At 37.9% G+C, this 23,522-nt stretch overlaps 1 protein-coding gene across 2 annotated transcripts; it reads left to right on the top strand.

Moving 5' to 3' along the window:
- Window positions 1-569: 569 nt before the first annotated feature.
- LOC142987715 (protein abrupt-like) lies at window positions 570-23,291 on the top strand. Of its 2 annotated transcripts, XM_076136667.1 has the most exons (15): window positions 570-643; window positions 1,590-1,869; window positions 4,432-4,485; window positions 10,264-10,415; window positions 11,211-11,326; window positions 11,642-11,783; window positions 12,094-12,257; window positions 13,015-13,141; window positions 13,391-13,550; window positions 13,660-13,704; window positions 17,226-17,367; window positions 17,553-17,690; window positions 18,058-18,254; window positions 18,727-18,915; window positions 18,993-23,291. In XM_076136667.1, the coding sequence occupies exons 2-15, from the start codon at window positions 1,854-1,856 to the stop codon at window positions 19,397-19,399; spliced, it is 2,049 nt and encodes a 682-aa protein (XP_075992782.1). In that variant the 5' UTR covers window positions 570-643; window positions 1,590-1,853; the 3' UTR covers window positions 19,400-23,291. The 2 variants fall into 2 exon arrangements, with proteins under 2 accessions (XP_075992782.1, XP_075992783.1); XM_076136668.1 differs by lacking the exon at window positions 4,432-4,485.
- The last annotated feature ends 231 nt before the right edge of the window (window positions 23,292-23,522 follow it).

The raw sequence follows: 23,522 nt of genomic DNA, 5'->3' as shown, positions 1-23,522 counted from the left end.
TAACGATGCAGACAGATAAATACTCCTAACGAGTGCAACAGAACAAAACAACACCAACAACTACAGTAATAGAAGCCGTACAGGAAACGAAATAAGGTAAAAATAAAACCTTATTCGTATCATTCGAGTATCGTCTCCTAATCATACTTTTAAATAAAACCGGATTTCATTAATTCGATTATAGACTGATTACTCGTCGACCAAATTAATTACAGAGATGTTCTCGTGAATATGAGATATCATTTAAGCCTGTCCAATCTACACACTAATCTTTTTATATCATTTATTTTAATGCCTCTAAAGATGTAATAAACGTTCGAACAATTTCCTGTCGGGAACCCGTTCGGTATTTCGAGTAAAAGGCGGTGACATACGCGGGCGAAAGTCCTTTCGCGCAATAAATCTACGGCGTACGCGTAATTTGCGTGGCGGTCGGCGCGGCGCGGAGCGGGCCGGCGCGGCGCGGCCGGCGTCCGGCGGAGTCCACGCCGCGTCCGGCGGCCGTGGGCGGCCGCTGTGGGCGTGCAGGCGCTGCACCGCCCCGCCCCGCGCCCCACGCTGTTTATTCTCGGCGACTGGCGGCGGCGGCGGGGCGCGCGACAGTCGCCCGCGTGACGCGCAGCCGAACGCACGCGTGCGTCAGGTACACACCGGACGCGGACGGACCGAGCGGTGCATCCGACACCGGACATCACAAAAAAATACAGTTGTCGTCGATTTCGGATAAATCCTCGCTCGTGACAGTGAGTGCGCCGAGAGAAGGGTGTAGGGCGGCGGTGTTGCGGAAAATGCATTTCCCGTGTGCATGGCGCAGGCGGTGCGGGCCGGGGGGTGGGTGCATGCGATGATGGACATCGTATTGATTTCTATCTGCCCGCTCCTCCCTTATTGTGCGATGCAGGGCGCGCCATCGATCGTTGCACCGGCCCTTTCAATTAACACCCCGCGATCTGCCGGACACTACGGACTACACTTATATTTTGGACGTTTATTGTAAACCGTTGCAGTGGCGTGCGAGTGCGTGTGCGAATTGTACGTTCATTTATATTTATTGCGTCACGTGGATGCCAGTACGTGAGTTATTTTAAAGTAAACTGCAATTAATGTTAATTGCTTTATTAAATGACGTAGGTTTTTAATTGTTTTTAAATAACCAGCCAGATTTATTGTGAGTGCTGATCAACTTTTGACTATATTTTATTTAGTAATGTGCAGATTTGTTCACTTTATTACTATTTGTCGAAATTAAATTAATTTGAATTATGCAACAAAAATTGGCTGAAATAATAATTGTTTTAAATAAAAATAATAATTACCTACGCTATTATTTCTCAGTTTTATAAAAAATAAGTATAAAGTAAAATATTGCAGTTTTGAAAAAAATATTTAATTCACTGAAACAAAATAGCTTACGTACGAGCTTCCATTGAACGCAAAAAATAAATATTAATCATCGCCCCGGACCCTTCTCGACGCAAACGTAAAACTGAACGCGAAAAGATGTCACCGCTCCGTCTATCCGCGCATTACAAATATATTATAATTATTTGTAATTACTAACTAACCGTGCATAAATCAATCTTTTACAGAACAAAAAACATCCAATAATACGCAATACTCAAAAACAAACAAGCTTTAAATAAAACTTCCAATTTTTTAATTTGATGATATAAAACTTGCGAAGAGTCAAAACAGTAGGATAAGAAGAGAGAAGTATATTTTTGTTTGGAAAGTGACAAGGGAAAGGCATTAAAGTGGCGGCTACACTGGGTGCGAGGTTGGAATGCGCCGGATTGGATTCGTTTAGCGCGCGCGCACGCCCCGACACCGTGCCGCCCTCCGAACATCCGGCCATGGCGACCGAGACTGGTGAGTACTGTATTCATGTATTTCTCATACCTATTTGCTCTAAAACTACAAAAATACGAAGGAACGTATTGCCCCGTGCTATGGTTAAAAAATATTAAGAGTGGTAAAATTTAGTCTCATTCAATATTGGAATAAAATTTAAGAAAAAAAGGAAAGGTCTTCCACCTCTTTTAATTTTGAATTCAAGATTTTACATTTCAAATAATCGGAATTGAATTTGCATCGAATTTTAAACCCTGCCAGTACAAAGTCGCTTTTGCAAATCGTTTATGACTATTACATGAGATGTTTTCAAAATTTTCTTAAAAATAAAGGTAGGTAATTTAATTCCTATTGTGGCTCACAAATTTTTGAATTATTTGAAACGAAAGTTTACTCTCCAATCATAATATTGTATAAGTTAAACTGCGTAGAATTTTCTAGATAGCGCAGTTACCATAATACTTTCAAATTAAAACTAAATTATTCACTGCAAACAAAAAAGCCATAACAAAATATCATCTACTTAAAACTCCATCCATCATTTCATATTTCGACAAACGAAACGGATTCTAAAAAAAAATAATTAAGAAATAAAGAAACAAAATGGCGTTGCAGTGAGACGCAATTGTTTACCAACAGATTGTATACGTATAGTAGGTACGCATGTCGTCCACGTCACACGTACGTATGAGTTCGTTGATATTCGCCCACCCGTCCTTCCCCACGCCAGGATCATCCCCCGCAGGACCCGGGGGATGGGGCGCCGGGCGGTTCTTGTTTAATGACGTCGCCGCTCACTCGAGATCCCGAGTTTTTCTTTTATTTGCGGCAAATGCATTTACAAATAATTGTCTGTGGTAAAATGTTTTCGGCGCTTTGTTTTTTATTTTTTAACGGCTATTTTTCGTAAATGACGTCGTTTTATGTAAAGTACGTGTTTAAATTGATATTCTTAGCGTTTATCGTCCACGCTAATGACTGGATTCGCTATAAGAATCAGCGTTAACACTTCCTAATTCTCGAATACGACAATGTTTGTCACATTAATCGAATCGGAAATAAGAGCGGGGAAAAGTTGGACAAAAAAGCGACGTCTCTCGATCCATAATTCATATATCCGCGCACTACTGTTTCCATTTTTACTGCCTTTACGCGTTCGTCGACGCGATTTCCGAAGGGCTCATAGGGTTAATATTGCGCCGAGTACAGATATACGCGTCATAAAAACGCTCACTCCGCCACCTTCGCCTCCCCTCCGAGGGGAGAATTCACGGACAGGGGATCAAAAGCCGTGCATTCACACTCAAAATATATCATGACCTTTTTGAGGCGAGCCTTTTATTAACTAAACTGATGGACTCTGTTTAAAAGTGTATTGATTTTACACTTTGTTGTTTATTTGAGAGCTTTGTGCTTTGATTTGAATCATTATCGATTTATTTTCTTTTCTTACAAAATCTAACAAGAAGACTATTTGAAAACGACCAATTGGAGATAAATGAAGTAAGCTTTGGAAATTTTCTTATAAGATAATAAGAAATATTTACGTCAATAACTTTCCTATAAGAAACTATAAATCCATAAACAACAATCACAAAAACCCATCTTACAAAAGTAAAAGTTTATGCGTTTCGACAAAAAGCTTGTGTCTGTAGTTTATGCTCGTGTAATTACAAATGCAACATAACTGCAGAAGCACAGAATTATTCAGTGATAAATTTAAAGTTAGTCCATTTCGCATCGGCGTATAAATCGCGAATGTTAGTAATAAATTGAATCCTTCAGTGAGCCTCCGACCGGATACTGAAGATTAATTAGATCCCTAAATCTTTGTAGCAGGACCACGACAAACCCAACATCGACGATACAAACTTCCATTTACATTTATACTTAGATTTCTTGGAAAATATTATACTATATTTTGTCATTTATCCATAAATACTACTTTTTTTGACTATTTTTTGGAAATACGAAATCTGATCTATTGATTTGGGTGTCCGATATTTTTAGCTGTCTGCTATATTTTTTTCTAATTTGTTTTCGAAACTGGCCTAAATTGAAACTAAATAAGTACTCAGAAAACGTCTCCTTCTTCTTTTATACGAATAATTCTCTAGTTTGTTGCTACGTTATTTTTCCATTTACTTCGTCATCTGATTACAATTTCGTATATCCAGAATTAATGCGGTTACTCTTTCCTCCGTCAAATAAATAAAACATGTCAGAAAAAACTTTAAATCGGCAAAGGCCTCCGTGTTATTGACTCATGCAAAACATTTAGCATTAATAGTAAGTACAATACATTATTTATACATCTGGTCAGCCGCAAAAGACGCGATTTTAATTTTAAAAAACTCTCCCGTTGTTTCCAAGATCTGTTCGAGTGAACGAATGGCGCCCGTGCGCGAATTTCTAATGTATGGAATTATAACGAAACTGATACGCACAGATGTTCTTCGTTTAAACTTTTCAAACGCATTCGAAATCAAATTATGACGACTGTTACTATTTATAGTTTTTGTTTTTTTTTTATTTTTTTGTTTGTTTTTTTATGTTGACAATGTTTTGTTTTTGTTTTAGATTTTATGTTCCAAGGCGATCATAGGGGTGGCCAGACTCAGTATAGTCTACGTGGTAGGTTGCAAACATTATACGAAACTAACAATCTACTAACAAAAAAAAAACAAATTACCACACACTTTCCTGTACCGAGAGTTACAATCTAAAAAACCCGTGAACATAAAACCCATTTATTTGAAAAAAAGCTTTAAATTTTGAGGAAAATATCAAAAATAATAGTTTAATTAATTGCGCACTAAGTGTGTGGTATTTGTTAGTCATAACCTGCTAAGATCCTTGACATTTTCATTATTAACTACCTGAGTGCTCATCTATTATAACGCTTTGTTTTTGGTACCTGGCTTAGTAATCAGGAACTATTATATTTACGCCTTTATTACTAAGGTTAGGCGTAGGTCATACTAGATACAGCCATACAATAAAGTACACTCTTGTTTTGCACGTAGTTCTAAAAAATATTTTTTTCTTATAATTTTTATCTTGTTGCTCGTGACTCTATAAATATAATGTCATACTGAAGAATAGCAAATTGTGATTTCCCAGAAATCCCACATTACGTAGGTATTTTGTCAAAAAAATTACGGGTCTCCTCTCGAAGTGCCGAACGAGGGGGTTAGGCCTTGAGTCTACCACACTGGCCAAGTGAGGATTGGGGACTTTGTATGCTTTCAAAAAATGTATTACGCAAGTTTAGGCAAAGTTTCTATGAGCAAATGATATTAGTTTTCTATTTTAGTGATAATTATTATACCATTGTATTACTAAGGGAATGGAGAATGTTACCTAATTTTGATTTTTAGCACTCCATATTCTCGTTTAAAAATTAAAAATACTGGTGAAAGAATTACTTCGATACGTCAATTAGTTTTCGATTTATAAGTAAAACAAGTTGTAACCGCACGACGCTAGCTCTCGGTGACGGTGTGACGTCACTCTACACTTGCTCAGTCTGGCTCACACAGTCCACTTGCGGTCGCGCGCTCGGTGCGTTGAAATTATTCCTAAATACTTTTAAAAATGTTTAATTCAAATACTAGGAAATCATATGTTGTGCCTAAATGTAATTTAATATTATGTAGGTAAGTACATAAGTAATAATAAATAACTTCATCTTATAATGAAACAATTTCTAACCGGATTGATGGCGAGTTTATTGATTTTACTGTGGCAGGAAAAATGTAAAATCGATAAGTATGCGATTATTTCGGTTAAAAACTGTTTCATTATAATATGCAGTGATCGTAAATATCTAACATTATTACTTATTATACCTATGTATAATATACTAGAAGCCGCCCACGACTTCGTCCGCATGGAAACCCTTCCCGCGTAAATCCCGATCCTTCGGGAACTCGAGGATAAAAAGTAGTCTATGTGTTATTCTGGGTCTTCAGCTATATATCAAATTTCATCGTAATCGGTTCAGTCAAAGGAGAATGCTCAAAATGTATGGGAAAAAAACCCAGGCCGTACACAAACGGTGTGTAACTCAGAATTTTAGTGATACTGAGTGATTCAATTCCAGATATTCGCCTCTATCAAATTCGATGGCTAAATACTATTTTTTGCTATTTAAAAGGTGAATTTAATAAATAAATATTTTTCAAACATTCATCACAATGATTATTTTTTGAATAATATAATTGTATCGAAACCGCACTACGGGCGCCAGCTAGTAGTGTGGGCGGTATGTCTTTTTTATATTCATGATAAAAAATATTGAAAATAAATTAAAAACCCCTACTGAAAAGTAAAAGCAATATAATATGTTTAGCCATTGAATTTGATAGAGGTAAATATCTGGAATTAATTACACAGTATCACTCATTTCTCCCATTGCTCCCATGCTGGATGGAGAGCGAAAAAAAAAAAAAAAGGTGCCAGCTGCATTTCTTCCCGTGCATACTGCAAAAGTCAGTAGAGGGATGGAAGGGTTTGGTGCTTCATAGGCTATAGGCTAGCAATCTACCACCATGACAACACTTTTCTACCTTATAATAGCCCTCCAATTGTCTGCCAACCCGCATTAGACCAGTGTGGTGGACTAAGGCCTGATCCCCCTCTTTGTTAAGAGGGGAGGCTCGTGCCCCTCGGTGGGGACATATATGACCTGGTGATGATGACTCATTTTTCAAAAATATATTTTTTAATATTTTTAATTTGTAACTCAGTTACATACCTATATTAAAAATGTGTGACTCAAAAAAGATTAAACATTTATATAGGTAACTTATTTAGAAAATATAAAAATATATTGAAAACCCCTACTGAAAAGTTATAGCAAAATAGTATGTTCAGCCATCGAATTTGATAGAGGTAAACATTGGGAATTCAATAACACAGTATAACTAATTTTTTGAGCTACATAACTTTTGTGTACAGCCTGGGTTTTTTTTGAGCATTCTCCTTTGCGTGAAAGAGTAACAAACATCCATACATACTTATGTATGGATGTTTGTTACTCTTTCACGCATTTACGTATGTATGTAAGTATGTAGGTATGTAAGTACATACCTACATACTTACATACATACATACGTACATACATACATACATATACAAACATACGTACATACATGCATACATACATACGTACGTACGTACGTACATACATACAATGACAAATGTATGTTACTGTGTGTATTACTTATGTACTTATGTATGTACATATGTACATTCTCACAAACTTTCAAATTTATAATATTAAGTAGGATTTCGGAAGCAACAAAACCTCTATTTGTTTCACAAATAATTCGCAACCATTAGGTACCATTTTAGGTAGATTATCCGATTGCCCTTTTTAAAATCCTTTATCCATTTTATTAATCGAATAGTATTTACTATTATTATATAAGTTATTTTATACATAAGCGGACGAAAACACAACAAAATACTACGCAAGCTACACCTACAACAACGATTGGCGACTTAATACTAAGCGCGACGCGGCCCGCGCGGCGCGGTAATGTAGTATGACGTCACAGCCGCTTACGCGGCTGTTAGCGGGACTCGATATTTTTCGAAACTTTGAATGCTTATAAAATCAAAACTATTCGGTATTTTTGACTGAAACAAAAACTAGTTTATATGTATACATACAGGCTATACTGTGTCAAAATTTCAAGCGATTTGGCATACCTAGTAACATTCTCCATTATAGAGGTTGAAAAATAAGGTTTAGTGCTACCATTTCAAATTTTGATAGGTGAAATAATGGATCGAATGGTTTTAATATTATTAATTATCGCTGTACATCAAGGATAACTAGTATATTAAAAGATGAATCAATTTCACGGATCCATGCATCTTCATAAATAATAAAATATGATAAACTGTTTAGTTAGAACGTTCAACATTTCAAAGTTCAAATATTTTTTATCAATTATTTTGATAACCATTATGGCGTGTAATTTTTATAATTATTATTTTTTTATCAATAAAACGGTCAATTGAATTCAAATAGCATTAAGGAAACTAACTCAGTGTTTTTGTAAAATATTTTAAAGCTTTAGGTACGCAATCCAAGTAGGTACCTTACTAAAACCTATAACAAAGTTTCAAGTTCATAATAATACGAATATAGTTACATTTTATTGAAACACATATCTTATGTTTAACTAATTTAAAATAACTAGATATTAAAACAAAAAAACATATAATACAATCTTATTATCTGTACACACGACTTCGCAAATCAACGCCATCTAGCGTTCAAATATTGAACTAATTTCTGCCTCTACTGAATTTATAATGAGATACAAAATGAATCATTATAATTATTTCCACAAATTGAATTCATTAGTGAAAAGAATTTAGTAAAATCCATTAAACGAGGTGACATTTAATATTTGTGCAATATGCTTGACTAATTTATAAAGTTAATAAAACTATTGACTATTACAAACTATCTAGTTTATATTACTACATTTTTTATACTTAAAAAAAGATGCGCTTAAAGCTATTTGGATTTAACGTAAAAGATCAGTGAGTTAAGCAACTCATCACGCGACGAATTGTGGATGAGCGACCACTAAGTAGTACTAATGTTGAAATTTTGAAAAATCTAATTGTCAGATTCGATGGGCTATTTCTTACCACTATCGAGTATAGAATAGCTACCGAAAAATGTTGTTTGAAAAACCGATCAGCGCCCCTGGCGTGTTCTGAAGGAACTTATATTCGGATGTTAAACTTCCTGGCTATACAATGGTAACAACTGTAGAAAACCACGCTACTACTTAGCTAAAACGTCACTAAGCCAATATGGGACTTGAACAACTAACTATGTCGACGACAAAAAATTGCGAAGATATTGACAAAAATCACAAGTTATTTTAGTATTTCCTTTAACGCGTCGTTTTTGTCACAAATATTTATTTATAGAAATCATTATAATACGTATCGCATTGAGTAGGACTCATCGGACGCATAATTCTCAACTATTACATAATTCCAGTTCAATATATTTATCTATTCTTATATTTATTCAATAAAATACATTTTGCGAATTCTATTCTCGACGTTTCCGGAAAAAAGTCCAGCATCTTGTAGACTATGAATGCCAAATCGGGATTCAATAATTTGCAATAAAAAGGTTATCGTTCTCCTATAGATAGTATTTTAAAGGACTTTTATGGAATATTCCGTGACCCTGGCTCTGCCCGCATTGTTTTGTTGCAAATACTAGCCTATGTCCTACTTTGGTATATATGTAATCTATCACTCTGCCAAATTGCATCACTATTGTTTAAGTAAACGGGAATGAAGGACAAACGAACACACAGATTAATAAAATTAAATAGTATGGATTTGTGTGCGATATTTACGAGCAAGTTTATGCGCTTCAAGAATAATTTGAAGAAGTTTTTAAATGTAATACAAACGTAAACGATTTATACAACAGTAACTTAAGTTATTCAAAAACATTAAACGATGCTAGCGGATGTAAGATGACATTTAATAACAAGGCGAAATACTAAAACAGTCATCTTTCCGAGAACGGTGGGGAGTTGGGGACAAATCACCAAATATCTTAGTGAAAGGTGTTCAACTTGTTTGCGTTGCGCAAACGGATAGATCACATTAAAATATATACCCAGTAATAAAGATACGACACGAATAGATAGCCATACTTTATGTCGGAATTTGAATAAAAATCTACATTTTTTTCACTCGTGTCATTATTGCTTTGAAGTTTAAAATTAGACTTTATTTGTTTTAACAAAGAGTACATAATTGGTTTAGACTATTCTTTGTTCTAACTTCCGAGTTCTTAGGTGTCCTAATCTTTAACCTTATCGTTAATAACGACCTAAGTTAGATCTTTAGGTAACCTAAAAGTTTAGGAAACTTTATAAGGAACTGACTTCTAAGAACGTGTAAATCTACAAAATTACTTGCGCAATTCTACGAATATTACCAAAAACTAACGAGAACACCATTTGTTGAAATAGTTTAAGTTACAAATTGATCATGAGATGCACTTACATTTAACGTTTGTTAATTAAATACTTTAATATTTCCCATGTAAAAGCAAAGGTTTTCAGGTTCAAACCACTTTGGCTCTAGATAACCAAACGACTAACCAATCAAAAGCTCTTACATCCAAATTGCTAAAACTGTCATAGAGTTTCATTACACCTTTTTCCAAGTGTGCCATCGAAATTACTACTGAATATAACGATCTGTTATCATCAACTATCAAAGGGTTGCAGTCTACAAGGTTTAGGGCAGGAAAGCTCATCACGTCGGAAATTTCTGAAATGTCTGGTTTTTGGCCAGGGTATGTGAAGACCATAAGTATCATATCACTAACCTGTATGTGTTCCCCAGGCGGCGCCGCGGCCGGCGGCGAGCAGCAATACTCGTTACGATGGAACGACTTCCACTCCTCGATGGTGTCGTCGTTCCGGCGCCTGCGCGATGAGGAGGACTTCGTTGACGTCACGCTCGCGTGCGCCGGCGCCACCTTCACTGCTCACAAGGTAATTACATAATTATAGGGACGGCTTTTGGATGATTAGATGGTTAGACTGCTTTGCAGAAAAAATACCTGCATTTTTTTATTAGTAGGTATAGTGCATTGAAGGATTATTTTTTTAAAGAGATTAAGGCTCGGCTCCATTTTCGGATATCCTTCAGGTAGTAGCTTATCCTCTAGGTTTTTAGTAGTGTTCGTACATTTGCTGTGACTTTATCAGATTGGTTATCTGGCACTTATTCATTAGCTGAGAAACTGGCACTAAAAAGTCTCCATCAAAAATATATACGAGCTATAATGCTAATATCCAGCGATTGATATTACGATAAAATTTAAGTATCTTAGATGAAGATCTTTTTAAATTTTAAGACGATATACGACTACGGAGTTCTGCTAAATAATTAACATAAGTATTTCTATGTACAAACCTGAGCCAACAATGTAGCCGGCCAACAAATATGCATGGGAACAAACAAGTACCTGCAATATTCTCGGAGATGTATTAAAAATGTATGTCACGATGATTTGATCCAATACTGTGCCAACATTTTCCTCTCGATAAGCCACTGGTACTTGTAGAACTCAGCATTTTTTATTGAATCATGTACCCAGGCCATACTCAAATGCGATGCAAGTTTCACAATTAGAAAGGAGTAGCGCTATTTCCAACCCTCTCTTTCTCATGGTGGAAATTGGATCGCATTAACACCTCTCTTAATACGGCTTGGTAATTGGATCCAATATTGTGCCAACATTTGACAGACTTTAGCTTAACTGTAATATTTTGCTTGGCCACTAGGTGGTGTTGTCGGCGTGTAGTCCTTACTTCCGGAGGCTACTGAAGGCAAATCCGTGTCAACATCCCATCGTGATCCTCCGGGATGTCCACGACAAAGATATGGAGAGTCTACTAAGGTAAGTTTGGTATACATTTCAGTCCAATCTACACTAAATACCACACCAACTATGATGGAATAGTCGAAAATAAAAATTCCATCTAAGTTTTTTCGAACTAAATAAGTAATACAAATATAATATTACCAACAACTGAACCAAAATAAGATTTAATGATCTACTTCTACAAATCATAGTTTTGTGCCACATTCACATCTTTGTCTACCTTAAGTACCAACAATCTGAAAAAGATTTTATTTGCCACAACAACCCAAAAAATCACCTACCATTCCAAAAATCATAGTCGTAACACCGAAATGTTTCCCTTCTATCCAGATTTATGTACCAAGGCGAAGTCCATATCGGACAAGAGCAACTGAAAGAGTTCCTGAGAGCAGCCCAGCTGCTGCAAGTACGAGGCTTGACGGACGTGCCAGCACCGGCACCGATGGCCACCATTGATCAGAAGGCTTCTCCGGTAAGATAACATTACAGTCACTATTGAATTTCACTTTTAACATAGTCCCATGGTGGGGCGCCAATAAGGAATGAAAGGCAACGAGCACCCAACACGAGACTGTAAAGGTTATAAATATAAAATTGGGTTCGTTCTACTCGCGTGAACCTATTTTTCGAGTTGAAAAACCATGAAAACACGTCTTTTATAAACATAATTTGATATGATTATTCTTTTAACTCAATTTCAACATTACCAAACACAAAATTCTAAACTCTTCATACCATAAATTAAGACAAAATTGTGAAAATATTTTACGCTTTTATAACAGTCCGCATCATCATGGACGGAGACCGGCAGCGGTGGTTCCCGCGAAGGTCGGGAGACTCAGCGCGAGGGCAGGAGGCCCAGGAAGCCAGACGACAACGCGGCCAACACTCCGCCACCGAAACGCGCCAGGTCTTCTGACCTCTACCAGGCGCAAATGAAGTCCAGGTATTAAGGAGCATTCCATGATTAAGAGCATTTAGGGAAATTATATGAATTTTTGAAGTAAAATTAGCTTGCATCATTTTTTCAATGTTATGAATCACCTTACAAATCTACTGAACCTGAAGCACCCAAAGCGAATCTGCTGAAGCAGATTACCTGAGACAGAGTAAAAGACTGTCAGTTATTTTCGCTTATGTAATATTAGATTGTGTAGGTATATATTAGGAATATGGACATTCGTATATCGGTATCACTCAAAAGTATTTTTAAGTACAAACCTAAGTAGGTACAAGATTAAAGTAACTTGAAATTAACAGGTTTCGGTATTCGATCGTAAAGAGTATTTAATTGTGTTACCTAATAACAGTCCGGATTGTGAGTTGTGACGTCACTCACTTATAAATAGAGACATTAATTAAGTTGAACTATTATAACACGGAAGGTGACGTAGAATCCTGTAATGAGCAAATAAATTAGAGGTTGTTTAAAACTTGAGGAATATTTACTTTTCTACACTAAACCTTACTTATATCAATTCGGATTCTAGAATGCAGATGTAACGAAATGGAGTTGTCCTAATAAAACCTAATATATTTTTTGAATAAAAAGAGCTTTTGGGAATAATAAGATATTATTTAAGAGAAAAACCGCATACGATATTTTCTGAAATTCACAATTGAGTTCGTCCTAATTCTAATCTCTAATGTTATGAATTTTTTTAGTACCATATACTTACGAGTAGTTGCAATTATTGGTGTAGGACGGAACAGCTGCTGGCGCAGGGTGCGTCTCCGGAGCGGATGGGCACCAACGGCCACGAGCTGCTCTTCAGCCAGGCCATGGACACCTCGCAGAACCCTCATCTCTCTGGAGTGTCTAACAATCTGGTGAGTCTCCTGAACTTTCGATGATGTAGATATTTCGGCGAGATGTAGCTGAATATTAATTACTTATTACTGCAGAAACCAACAGCTGCATACTTCTTTTAAATAATCGTCTTTTGATGTACACAAGTCGGAAAGTATCAACAAAAATTGAATTCGAAATCTTCAGCTCTGATTCCTATTAAGACCTACAGCAGAATTTCTTGTTTTCATAAGAGATTCATGTGTTCAACTCTTGCATTCTCCTTTTAGTCTGGCGACGGCGAGGAGTCGTCTTCTGACGCCGGAGCCAGCGACACTGAGGGTGAGACCCGCGCCAAGCAAGAACCCCTGGACTACGACGACCCCGCCACCATGGCCAACACCAACGGAACTCTGCCTCATAACTTCCCAGGACTCTTAAATCTGCCAGGTAACATGACTGAGAGAGATGGAATACAAGATGACATACTACAGACATCGCAAGAAACTGTTCCTGTTTCTTTTAGCATTTGTACTTACTAGGACCCTTTCCCTTCCAGGTTTCCCCGGACTACCAGGGCCTTCTGGAATACCCGACAATTACGGTGAGTAAACACCTAATTCGCACTAATATCTCCACTAATCAAATGACTCAATACCGCTACAATCACAATGGAATTGTTCACTCTAATTAATATCTATTAAAAGAATTCCCAATCGACAACATTAACGACATCAGAACAAAGGAAGCCAATTGTATCATTAATTGTACATTATTGAGTCATGTACCTGCTGCATGTAATAACACTAACAATTAAATAACGAGAACGACACCAAAGCGCTTAATTACTCTATTATAACGTTTCGATAAATACGTACTCGCCCCCAAAATCTAAGTCGTATCGCAAATACAGTAGGGACAGTATATGATATTGAGATAGTCGGCACCGGGAAGTGACGTAGTGCGATAGTCCGGCGCGAGTCGTACGTAGTGGTGGCACTGAACGAGCCTCGTCTGCGGCAGGAGGCGGCTGGGCCCCCGAGCGGCCGGAGCCGGGCGCCAAGGAGTTCGCGCCGCCCTACGGCGCCGGCTACGCTAACGGTGAGCCGGCCAAGCCCGCGTGCCCCGAGTGCGGCAAGCGCTACAGCAACAATAGCAACCTCAAGCAACACATCCTCAACGTGCACGCGGCGCGGGAGCTCGCGCACTCGTGCCCCGTCTGCGGCAAGGCCTTCAAGACGCGCCAGTACATGCAAATACACATGAACTCCATACACGGCGTCAAGCAGAGGAGGCGCGACCCCGCCCCGTCCGCAGAACACTGCGACCGATACACTCACAATAGCGCTTAATACTGTGCGGATCCGATCTCTAACCGCCGCCTCTGTGTTACAGGGGCGGCTCTGGCGGGCGGGGCGGCCATGGGCTACCGGCCGCAGTGCCCGTTGTGCGGCCGCGTGTACTCCTCCACCTCCAACCTGCGCCAGCATATGCTCAATGTGCACTCGCAGACCGACCGCGACCAGTGGTTCCCTTGCCAGCACTGCGGCAAGAAGTGCAAAACCAAGCACTACCTCATCAACCACCAGCTGCAAGCTCACGGCATCCGCCAGCGACAGAACTCTTAGAGACGGCGCGACGCCGAGCGCGCCCCGCTCCTCGCGCCCCAGTCGCTCGGCGCCCCGTGGTGACGAACCGATGTGCCAATGGACCCGCGCGTGCCGTACGGCGATGTCGTATTTAAATATATCGTCATATTTTTAGAGAGTTTATTCCGACGGTACGGGGGTGTAGGATCGGGGGCCGGGTTTGCCAAGCGTCCCGCCGGAGTCGTGCGAGTAACCTGGTGTCGGCATTGCAGATGCCGCGGCGCGGCGCGCGTTGGCAAACCCGGCGGGGAGCGATTCGGGGGCGGGGCGCCTGGCGTGTCCGCTGTGCGGCGCCGCGCTGCGCTCGCTGGGCGAGGCGCGGCGCCACCTGGAGGCGCACTACCCGCGCGACTCGCCCGTGTGCCCGGTGGCGGGCTGCGCGCGCTACTTCGCGCACCCCAACTCCGTGCGCAACCACATGCGCATCAAGCACCGGCGCCAGTGGGACTGCATGAAGACGCTGAAGTGGAGCTGCGGCTGGGCCAACTGAGCCGGCGCGGCGCCCGCGCGATATTCGCCCGTCGAACGTTTAAATTATACGGCTGTGAAAAGGAACCACTCGAGTGGGGCTCGGATTCGTGCCAGAGAATATTATGATCTCCCGGATGCATTTTTTCATATAACGCTGTCATGTTCATAAAACGTTGTATAAAGCGGTAGGATAAATCGACTGAAAATTATTTTTGTAGTAGAATAGACTGATATTGTTTAAGTAAGGTTTATATTGTAAGCGCATTATGACATGTGATGATTGGTGCCATTGATAGAATACGAAGTGCAACTTGAATGTCGATCATTCTGAAGACTTTCTGAACGTCTGTAACTTCCATTGTTGCTTCTACGGTTATAGTCGTTCGCTCATAAGCGTTATTCGACGATGAATATACTCCTTGTATTCGTTTCGTATCTCCTCTTGAAGGTGTGAGGTTTCATGAGTAAGAAACGTGTCAACTTATGCCAGCATTCGATCGGTGTTACGGAAGAACGCTTATAAGCGGTCGATCTTATTCTTCTATTAGCTGTTTGTCTTTAGGCCCTGGTGTCCCAGGAAATAAGCGTAGTGTTAGTTTGTTCGATTCACAATCGGTTCTCGTGTGATTCTATTAGATGGGACATCACTCCGCCAAACTACGGTTTCCGAAACAAAACCGGTACGATAGTGTAGCAACACTGATATTTTTATAGTGGCAATATTTTTTTATTGTGATAATACGATATCTATTAATTTTATTTATGAAATATTTAATTTAATGACATCGAAAATGTATCGATTTTATAATTTTATTTTGTTTAAGATGATGTACACTGTCAGTATAACTATTGTACCGGTCTGTACCTACTTGTCCTTATATGTATACTTTCGACCATAGATAAGACAATACGAAATAGATTTTAACGGAAATCTAATGCCTTTGAACGCAATAGTTAAGAATAAGTTCACTTCCAAGTCATAGAGAATTTATTTTCTAAACGGTGTTTGTTCGTAATGTTCTGTGTAAGTGCACAATCTAAAACATATCTAGTCAAATGTAGACAACAGGAGGGATTTATTTAAAATGTACATAATATTATACGGTTCCATTCGCATATATTTTTGTAAAGTAAAACACCAAAAATATAAGATTTATTCTGTTAGAAATATTTTATAGCTAACGTTTAAAGGGTGCACCAACGAACGAAACATAAAATGCCTTTGTTCATAAACTAGCAACACTGCCTATACATAGAGCTATTGATAGTGCATTGCTGCTGCCTGCCAAAGAGACATAGGTATACTGATACAGATATTACTGATATTACTGATCCTGTCCGCGAGACACTTAGCCTTTAGAGAGCAATAATAAATAATATACATTGATTGTTAGTAACCATAGGCCTACAGATATACTCGACTCGAGTCGTTTTATACATTTACAGAAACATACGTTGCCTTAGCCTTTAAATATAATGTATTTAGAAGCATAGAGTCCATTTCGTAAGATTGTGTAAATATCAACGAAGTTGCCTTTAAAATATATGCGATGGAAACTGATACATTTCATAGATCTCCAGAACGAATAAAGTAATATTGGTAAAATTAGCGAGTAGATGAAATTGTTCCTGACGCCTGAGAGGCAATGTCGTATATCTTAATTATTATGAAAAAAAAATAATAAAAACATATTTTTAAGCGTAAAATTAGTCAACTCAATAACCAAATGTTCAATGTGAGTAAACGATTCTAGTTGCGAATGTATTAGTGATACGATATATACGTAATAACTTAATTTTTACCAGAAGAAAGTGTCTGCTTATATAAATACATAAACAATAAAACTACGAAGTAGATATATATGTTTCATTTATAAAAGTGAAGCGATTGGTATCGTTCTAGAACTAACAAGTACTAAACCTGACTAAATAAAAGGTAAGATTTTTCACTTCACCGAACTTTGGGCTTTAGTGGCGTGGTATTAAAGTAAATATTTATTTGCAGGTGGTTGCCGACGGACTCAGGATCTGCTGCGCGTGCGTGCGACTGACCCGCGGCCGTGCCCCAAGTGCGGCAAGATCTACCGCTCTGCTCATACGCTGAGGACACATCTTGAAGATAAACATACCGTCTGCCCTGGATACCGGTAAGAAAACTTGACCAAACAACTGACTGACTGTAATTCATGATTTTGTAACACCATAAACATAATATCAAAATAATTAATCAGAAAATCACTTCACAGACTTTTCTATTTTTTGAAGATTTTGCTATTTTATTTTTTGCAATTTTTTCTACAGAAAAATGATAAAACGTTGTGTTATTTTCCAGTTGCGTGCTGTGCGGCACAGTGGCTAAGTCCCGCAACTCTCTGCACTCGCACATGTCGCGACAACACCGCGGCATCTCCACCAAGGACCTGCCTGTACTGCAGATGCCCACGCGATTCGACCCTGAACTTGCCAGCCAGTGAGTATTTAACCTGATCGATAGGAATAACCCAAACGATCTTATAACGATTCAAAATCTTTTCGAAGATAATTTTAACTTTGGTGATGATGATGTTCTATATTTTTAATTTCCTTTAAATATTACTGATATTCGTTTCATAAATTGAAATAACTCGTTTCACGTCATCTTCCTATGATAACGCGGCTATACTAAAGGTAATAGTGAGTATCCATACGCATGAATACGTTTCAACCTGTTTATTTTTTTGCAAAAACCCTGTTGCAATGAATCAGATACACACAATTTCTTAAAGAATATTCAAAAGTTCATCAAGACCATGCTGATATCTATTGCTCCAAAAGCTACAACCATCTATTTTCCCCAGGTTGCTAGCCAAAGCCGGAGTGAAGGTATCTCCCGAACAGCTGCGAGCTCGCGCCTCCCCCACCGGCCCTCGCCGCTCGGACATCAAGCTGGACGCCAAGTCTGCCGCGTCTGAGAGCAGCTCTATCTGCGGGGACAACGACAACGACGACCTCAGCCAGTCCAGATACCAGGATAATATACCCGTTTCACCACCACGTAAGTTTCCATAAAAATAAATCCATACTTACTCCATAAAATAAATGTGAATGCTTTTTGTGTCCTTCTTTTGCTTTCAATACAGCTGAATTGGGTAGTTGTCAGGGAGATGGATTATATTCTTAGGGCCTTCTCCATACATTTTTTTTATTCAGCATTCCTATATTTATTAATATACTAATATACTAATATTATGAAGCTGAAGAGTTTGTTTGTTTGTTTGTTTGTTTGAACGCGCTAATCTCAGGAACTACTGGCCCGATTTGAAAAAATATTTCAGTATTAGATAGCCCATTTATCGAGGAAGGCTTTAGGCTATATATCATCACGCTACGACCAATAGGAGCAGAGTATCAGTAAAAAATGTTACAAAAACGGGGAAAATTTTGACCCATTCTCTCTTATGTGACGCAAGCGAAGTTGCGCGGGTCAGCTAGTTAATGTATAATTATATTTCGTATTTTCTCCCCAGACATTAACAACTTGGCCAACACGACGATCACCAAAGTGCCAGCAGTGCGAGCGGTTACAGCTAAGACTGTGGAGAACATCCCTCACGGCCTGGGAGCGGGCATGAAGCACGACGACTACCCACCGGGATATGGCGGCAGCTCCGCGCTCCTGGATACCTACCTGCAGTACATTGGTGAGAACATGTTCGGTATGTGTCACTATAGTATGCCTGATTTGAAAGTTAATTTGATGAATGTCCCGCTAATCTGTTCTTTTCTTTTCTAGGTATGAATGCAAAACTGGCACAACAAATGGGCGCTATGCACATGGACAGAAAATCTTACGAGGATCCATCACCACAGATGGGTTCCCTCCCCCCACCGCCCACGAACCTCGCCCACCAGCGCTTTCTCAAGCAAATGCAGCGGACTTACACCGAGAGCATGACCAAGCCCGACATCATGAGGGACTCCGACGAGCCCCTCGACCTCGGCAAGGAGAGGCAGAGGAACGACAGCATAAGCGAGACTGATGACAAGCACGAGAGCTCAGACAAGGACAACGGCAAAGATTACTACAAAGATTATAACGACGACGACAGAAGAGTGAACAACTCCGAGCAGGAGGGCGAGAACAACGGCCAGGACGACGGTGACTACTCCGAGGACGAACACAACAAGAACTCGTCATGAAATGATCACGTCCCAGTCAGAGTGTTGAATTAGTCGCGTGCCGCGCGAGCCAGGGATAGGACAATGTTATGTTGAAATTATCAAAAGGTGCTTGAGTGTTATGTTTTGTGGTCATTAGCTTGATTCGTTTTTTGTAATAACGGTTTTATTGTTGACCCGTGGAATGTCGTTGGTGCCATTTCCGATATTAATGTAAATTTAAAAATTAGGGTTAAATCGTTTGCAGTTAGGTTGAGTCTGGTTACTTTGCGAAAGGAACTCACGAATCTGGATAGCTGGTATTCCGAATGAGCAGATACGTGGTTATGAATCTGAGCGTGAGTTGAACTGTACGTGTTCAGTGCACGTCGCACGGTAGTCGCGGATCACGGTCGAGCGCGATACTGTGCACTTGGTTTATAACCTGTTAGTGAGATATTATTTTTATACCCGATGTGATACACAGCCATAATTCACTTTAGCATTTACCTGACACATTAGTTCAGATCGACTCGCCACATGATTGTGAGATTGTTTTAGTAGATAATGAAACTAGTGAGTAGTGTTTTTTGTATTGTGTATGTAAAGGACCCGGTCACGTAGTAGGGCCTCTTACATAGTAATTCCATCCATCTACCTCAGCATTTGGGCCAATGCGGCAAACGTTATAAAGTAAAAAAAAATATCCACACAAATTGTGAAATTCCATCCATCTACCTCACTTCAATAGATTTTATTTAATATTTTATACAATTTATAGATATAAATAACTGTTGTTTTATGCATTTTGCAGATTGCATTTATATATATACTATATAGAGTATATCGTAGGTAAATATATGCAAGTCATTAGGTGATTGTTAGTGCTGCCCGTAGATACTCGTATACCGTTATTTTATAGAATGCGCACTCACTAGAGGAACATTAGACTGTGTCACGAACTTAGCGAGTAATGAACATAACCGATTATATCAATGAGCAGTGAGCACACTAACTTTATACGATCAATATTGTATACGAACAAATATAACAGAGCTTAAAATCATACTATTATTATAGTAATATACATATATGTGCGTATACTGAATCGCGGACGACGAATAACGCGGTCAATACAATATGTATAACGATTAAACGTTTAAGTGTAACGCCACTTATATCAGGTGCAGTACATGCAGTACATGCTGTACACAGAGTACAATAGTGTCGAGTTGTTGCGATAGAGAGAGAGAGCGCGTGTTCTGTCTTACTTCCTCCACCTAGAGACTGAACACATCTACACATCCGAGGGATGCCATCGCGTTATTATATACCTACACGCGATCGTCAAAAGTTCAAATTTGACACGTAAACAATATATTATAAGACGATATTAATGCATGTATATAAATCGAGGTGATATGTAAAGTACATAATAAATAAATAGTAACAAAAAGCAATAAATAAAGTATACATTGACGTTGCCTTCGAATTTGTGTAAATACGTGGGTAGTGAACGGTTTGCGTTTGATATTGTGGACAAATATGAACCTTATAGTGTACACGTGAAGGTTTATGTTGTAGTAATGATGTGGGCTCGTTACTTAAATAACAATTACTGTGATTACAATCTCATGTTAGCCTTCAATACTTATACATATTTTTTAGAGTACAATGTTATAGTTATTTAGTATATTATAAGAGTATTTGTAAGCGAGTCACAAAATTATATTTACTTCCCGCCCCTGAACGTTAGGATTCACGTTATTTAAGTATTTAGAGCAATAGGTGAAAGCATTTAACCTTTTATATGAGAGATATTACATTTATGAATTTATTGAGATATCTCACTTTGCCACCGGGGGCTTGTAAACGAGCTGTCACTTTGACACTTGCAGAAGTGTGGTCATCACAAAAAAATTCATAGATATTATAATAGGATTAAGTTCTACGGGTTGATTGAAAAAAATAATAATTTTTGTTTAGTGTGTTAGTGAGAAGTGATGATTTAAGTCAGTTTGGTTTGCGCAAATATAACCTTGTTGACATTTAACTGTGTTGCCATAGTGAGTAATAATTTTCGACTGTATATAAAATAAGTTTTGATTGTTTAGGAAAATGAGTGCTTAATAATTGATTACGGTATAGATGCAAGTATGTTTTTTATTTAGATTATTCTGAGTACATTCTACGCATGATAGTTGTTTTAGATAAATAGTGTTGATGCACGCAGTACTTAACATAATACAATAGACAGTTACCAGATTGTGATTAAGGAAAATTATATATATTTTTTCAACACACGCCACTTAAAAATACAGAATAATATAGGGGGATATAGATATTGATATATTGTGTCTCCCGCTACACTGTACAGTTGTTGATTATGCAGAAAATTATATACCAGTGAAGGAATAATGAATATTTAGGACTATAAGTCATTGATTATGCTCTCTATTATATAATACTTTTACGTTTAGTTACCTCGAGAACTGGAAGTTCGATATTAGTTTTTTTCTTTGTTTGGTTATACTAATTTACCTCATTAGCATGACCTATCATGTAAAACGTTTTATTAGTTAACGCACAGATAATGTTGATTTTTGCTCTGTTCGGGCGTCTGTACGCAATTTACGAAAACTGTAATGTAAGTGGATACTGTAGCGTAGTTCTAGATGAAGGAAAGAAAGGTGGCTATATGTGTATGTTATTCTTGGTTTTGCAACAACTTATGTGTATATGTTACAGTCAAAAACGTCTCTAATAGTTTGCTTGTACTTCTAAGTCAAAAATATGTTTGACTTTTCAGATCAATCATTCTTATGGACATTTGACGAAACAGTCAAAGTGAAAGATACTTAAATTCAAATTTTGACTGTAACATAAACCTCACTACTAAAGTACAAATAACGAATTGACTTAGAAACAGAAATATTGTGAAAAAAAAAAGATAAAGTAATAAAAATTAGATATATTTTCGTAAATTGTCGTGTACTCACCGGACGGGTGTTAGCTTATATTAGGGAGCACAAAATATTAAGTTTGATGGACATTTTGACATTGTAGTATGAAACACAGCTGATTATTCTTAAATTTTAAACTAAATTTTGGACTGTGGAAATGGAATTAATAGGTACAGAAAACAGAGATTTATATTGAGCTGATACAACACCTATTATCTAAGTCATAAGTAGTCTTTGAGTGAGCGTATTATCAGCACTATATGTGCGATATTTGTATCTGAATCTAATATTTTGGTATATGTAAAATGTATGGGAATAGATATAGTTACGCTCAAACATTACTTATGATGAAGATATAAATTGTACGTCAAATCAATGAGTTTCTAAGTTGTGTTAGAAAAGATTTTATTTGGTTATTTGTATTTGCTTATTTGTCATGTTGTCTCATTTACTCACATGATTATAACATGAGACAGGTATAAAAAAATTGTCAGTTAACAAACACAAATAACCAAGTTTAATGTCGCCATTAGATCATGAAAAAGATATTCTATTAATTCCATTTTCAAAACTGTTCGAACAGTTCCAAAATTTAGTTTCAATGATCTCGCCACTCCCCTTTGTCTTTGATTTCAATTGTCTATGGTGGTACTGTATACGACTGCTGCAAAGTGTTGCCACCATAATAATTATTTATTGTACTCTAACACAATCAGATTTTACATCAAAACTATGTGAATTAAAAGTGTAATTTATGCAATAATTAATTAAGGTATAAATGGAAAAAGATGAAAAAAATGGCGTTGTTTTGTTTTGATGTTTTGTCTAATTGTGATAGAGTATGTCCGGATGTTTTTATTGTATATTTTTCTAGAAAGATCCACGCCTGAGCCATTGTACATTAGAGTACTAGCTATACGCCGCTTCACTACATTACTATATACAAGAATAATAAAAATAATTGTTTTGAACTTGTTGTTTTATTATCACGACATATTATAAATTGAGGACCTAAGCGTCCTTATGTAACTACTAAATTATCTTATATCAAATTTCTAACTTTAGAACTATCAAACAAGCGTTTTCAACTATCGTGGCTTGTACACATAATATTAAGATACACAACAGGACATTATGCACGGTGAAATTTATAAACGTTTTTTTTTCTTTATTTTAAGGGACTTTGAACCATAATTGACTAT

This window comes from Anticarsia gemmatalis, chromosome 3 (genome assembly GCF_050436995.1).
Source record: "Anticarsia gemmatalis isolate Benzon Research Colony breed Stoneville strain chromosome 3, ilAntGemm2 primary, whole genome shotgun sequence".
Taxonomy (NCBI): domain Eukaryota; kingdom Metazoa; phylum Arthropoda; class Insecta; order Lepidoptera; family Erebidae; genus Anticarsia; species Anticarsia gemmatalis.
This window is presented reverse-complemented; position numbering and strand designations above follow the sequence as displayed.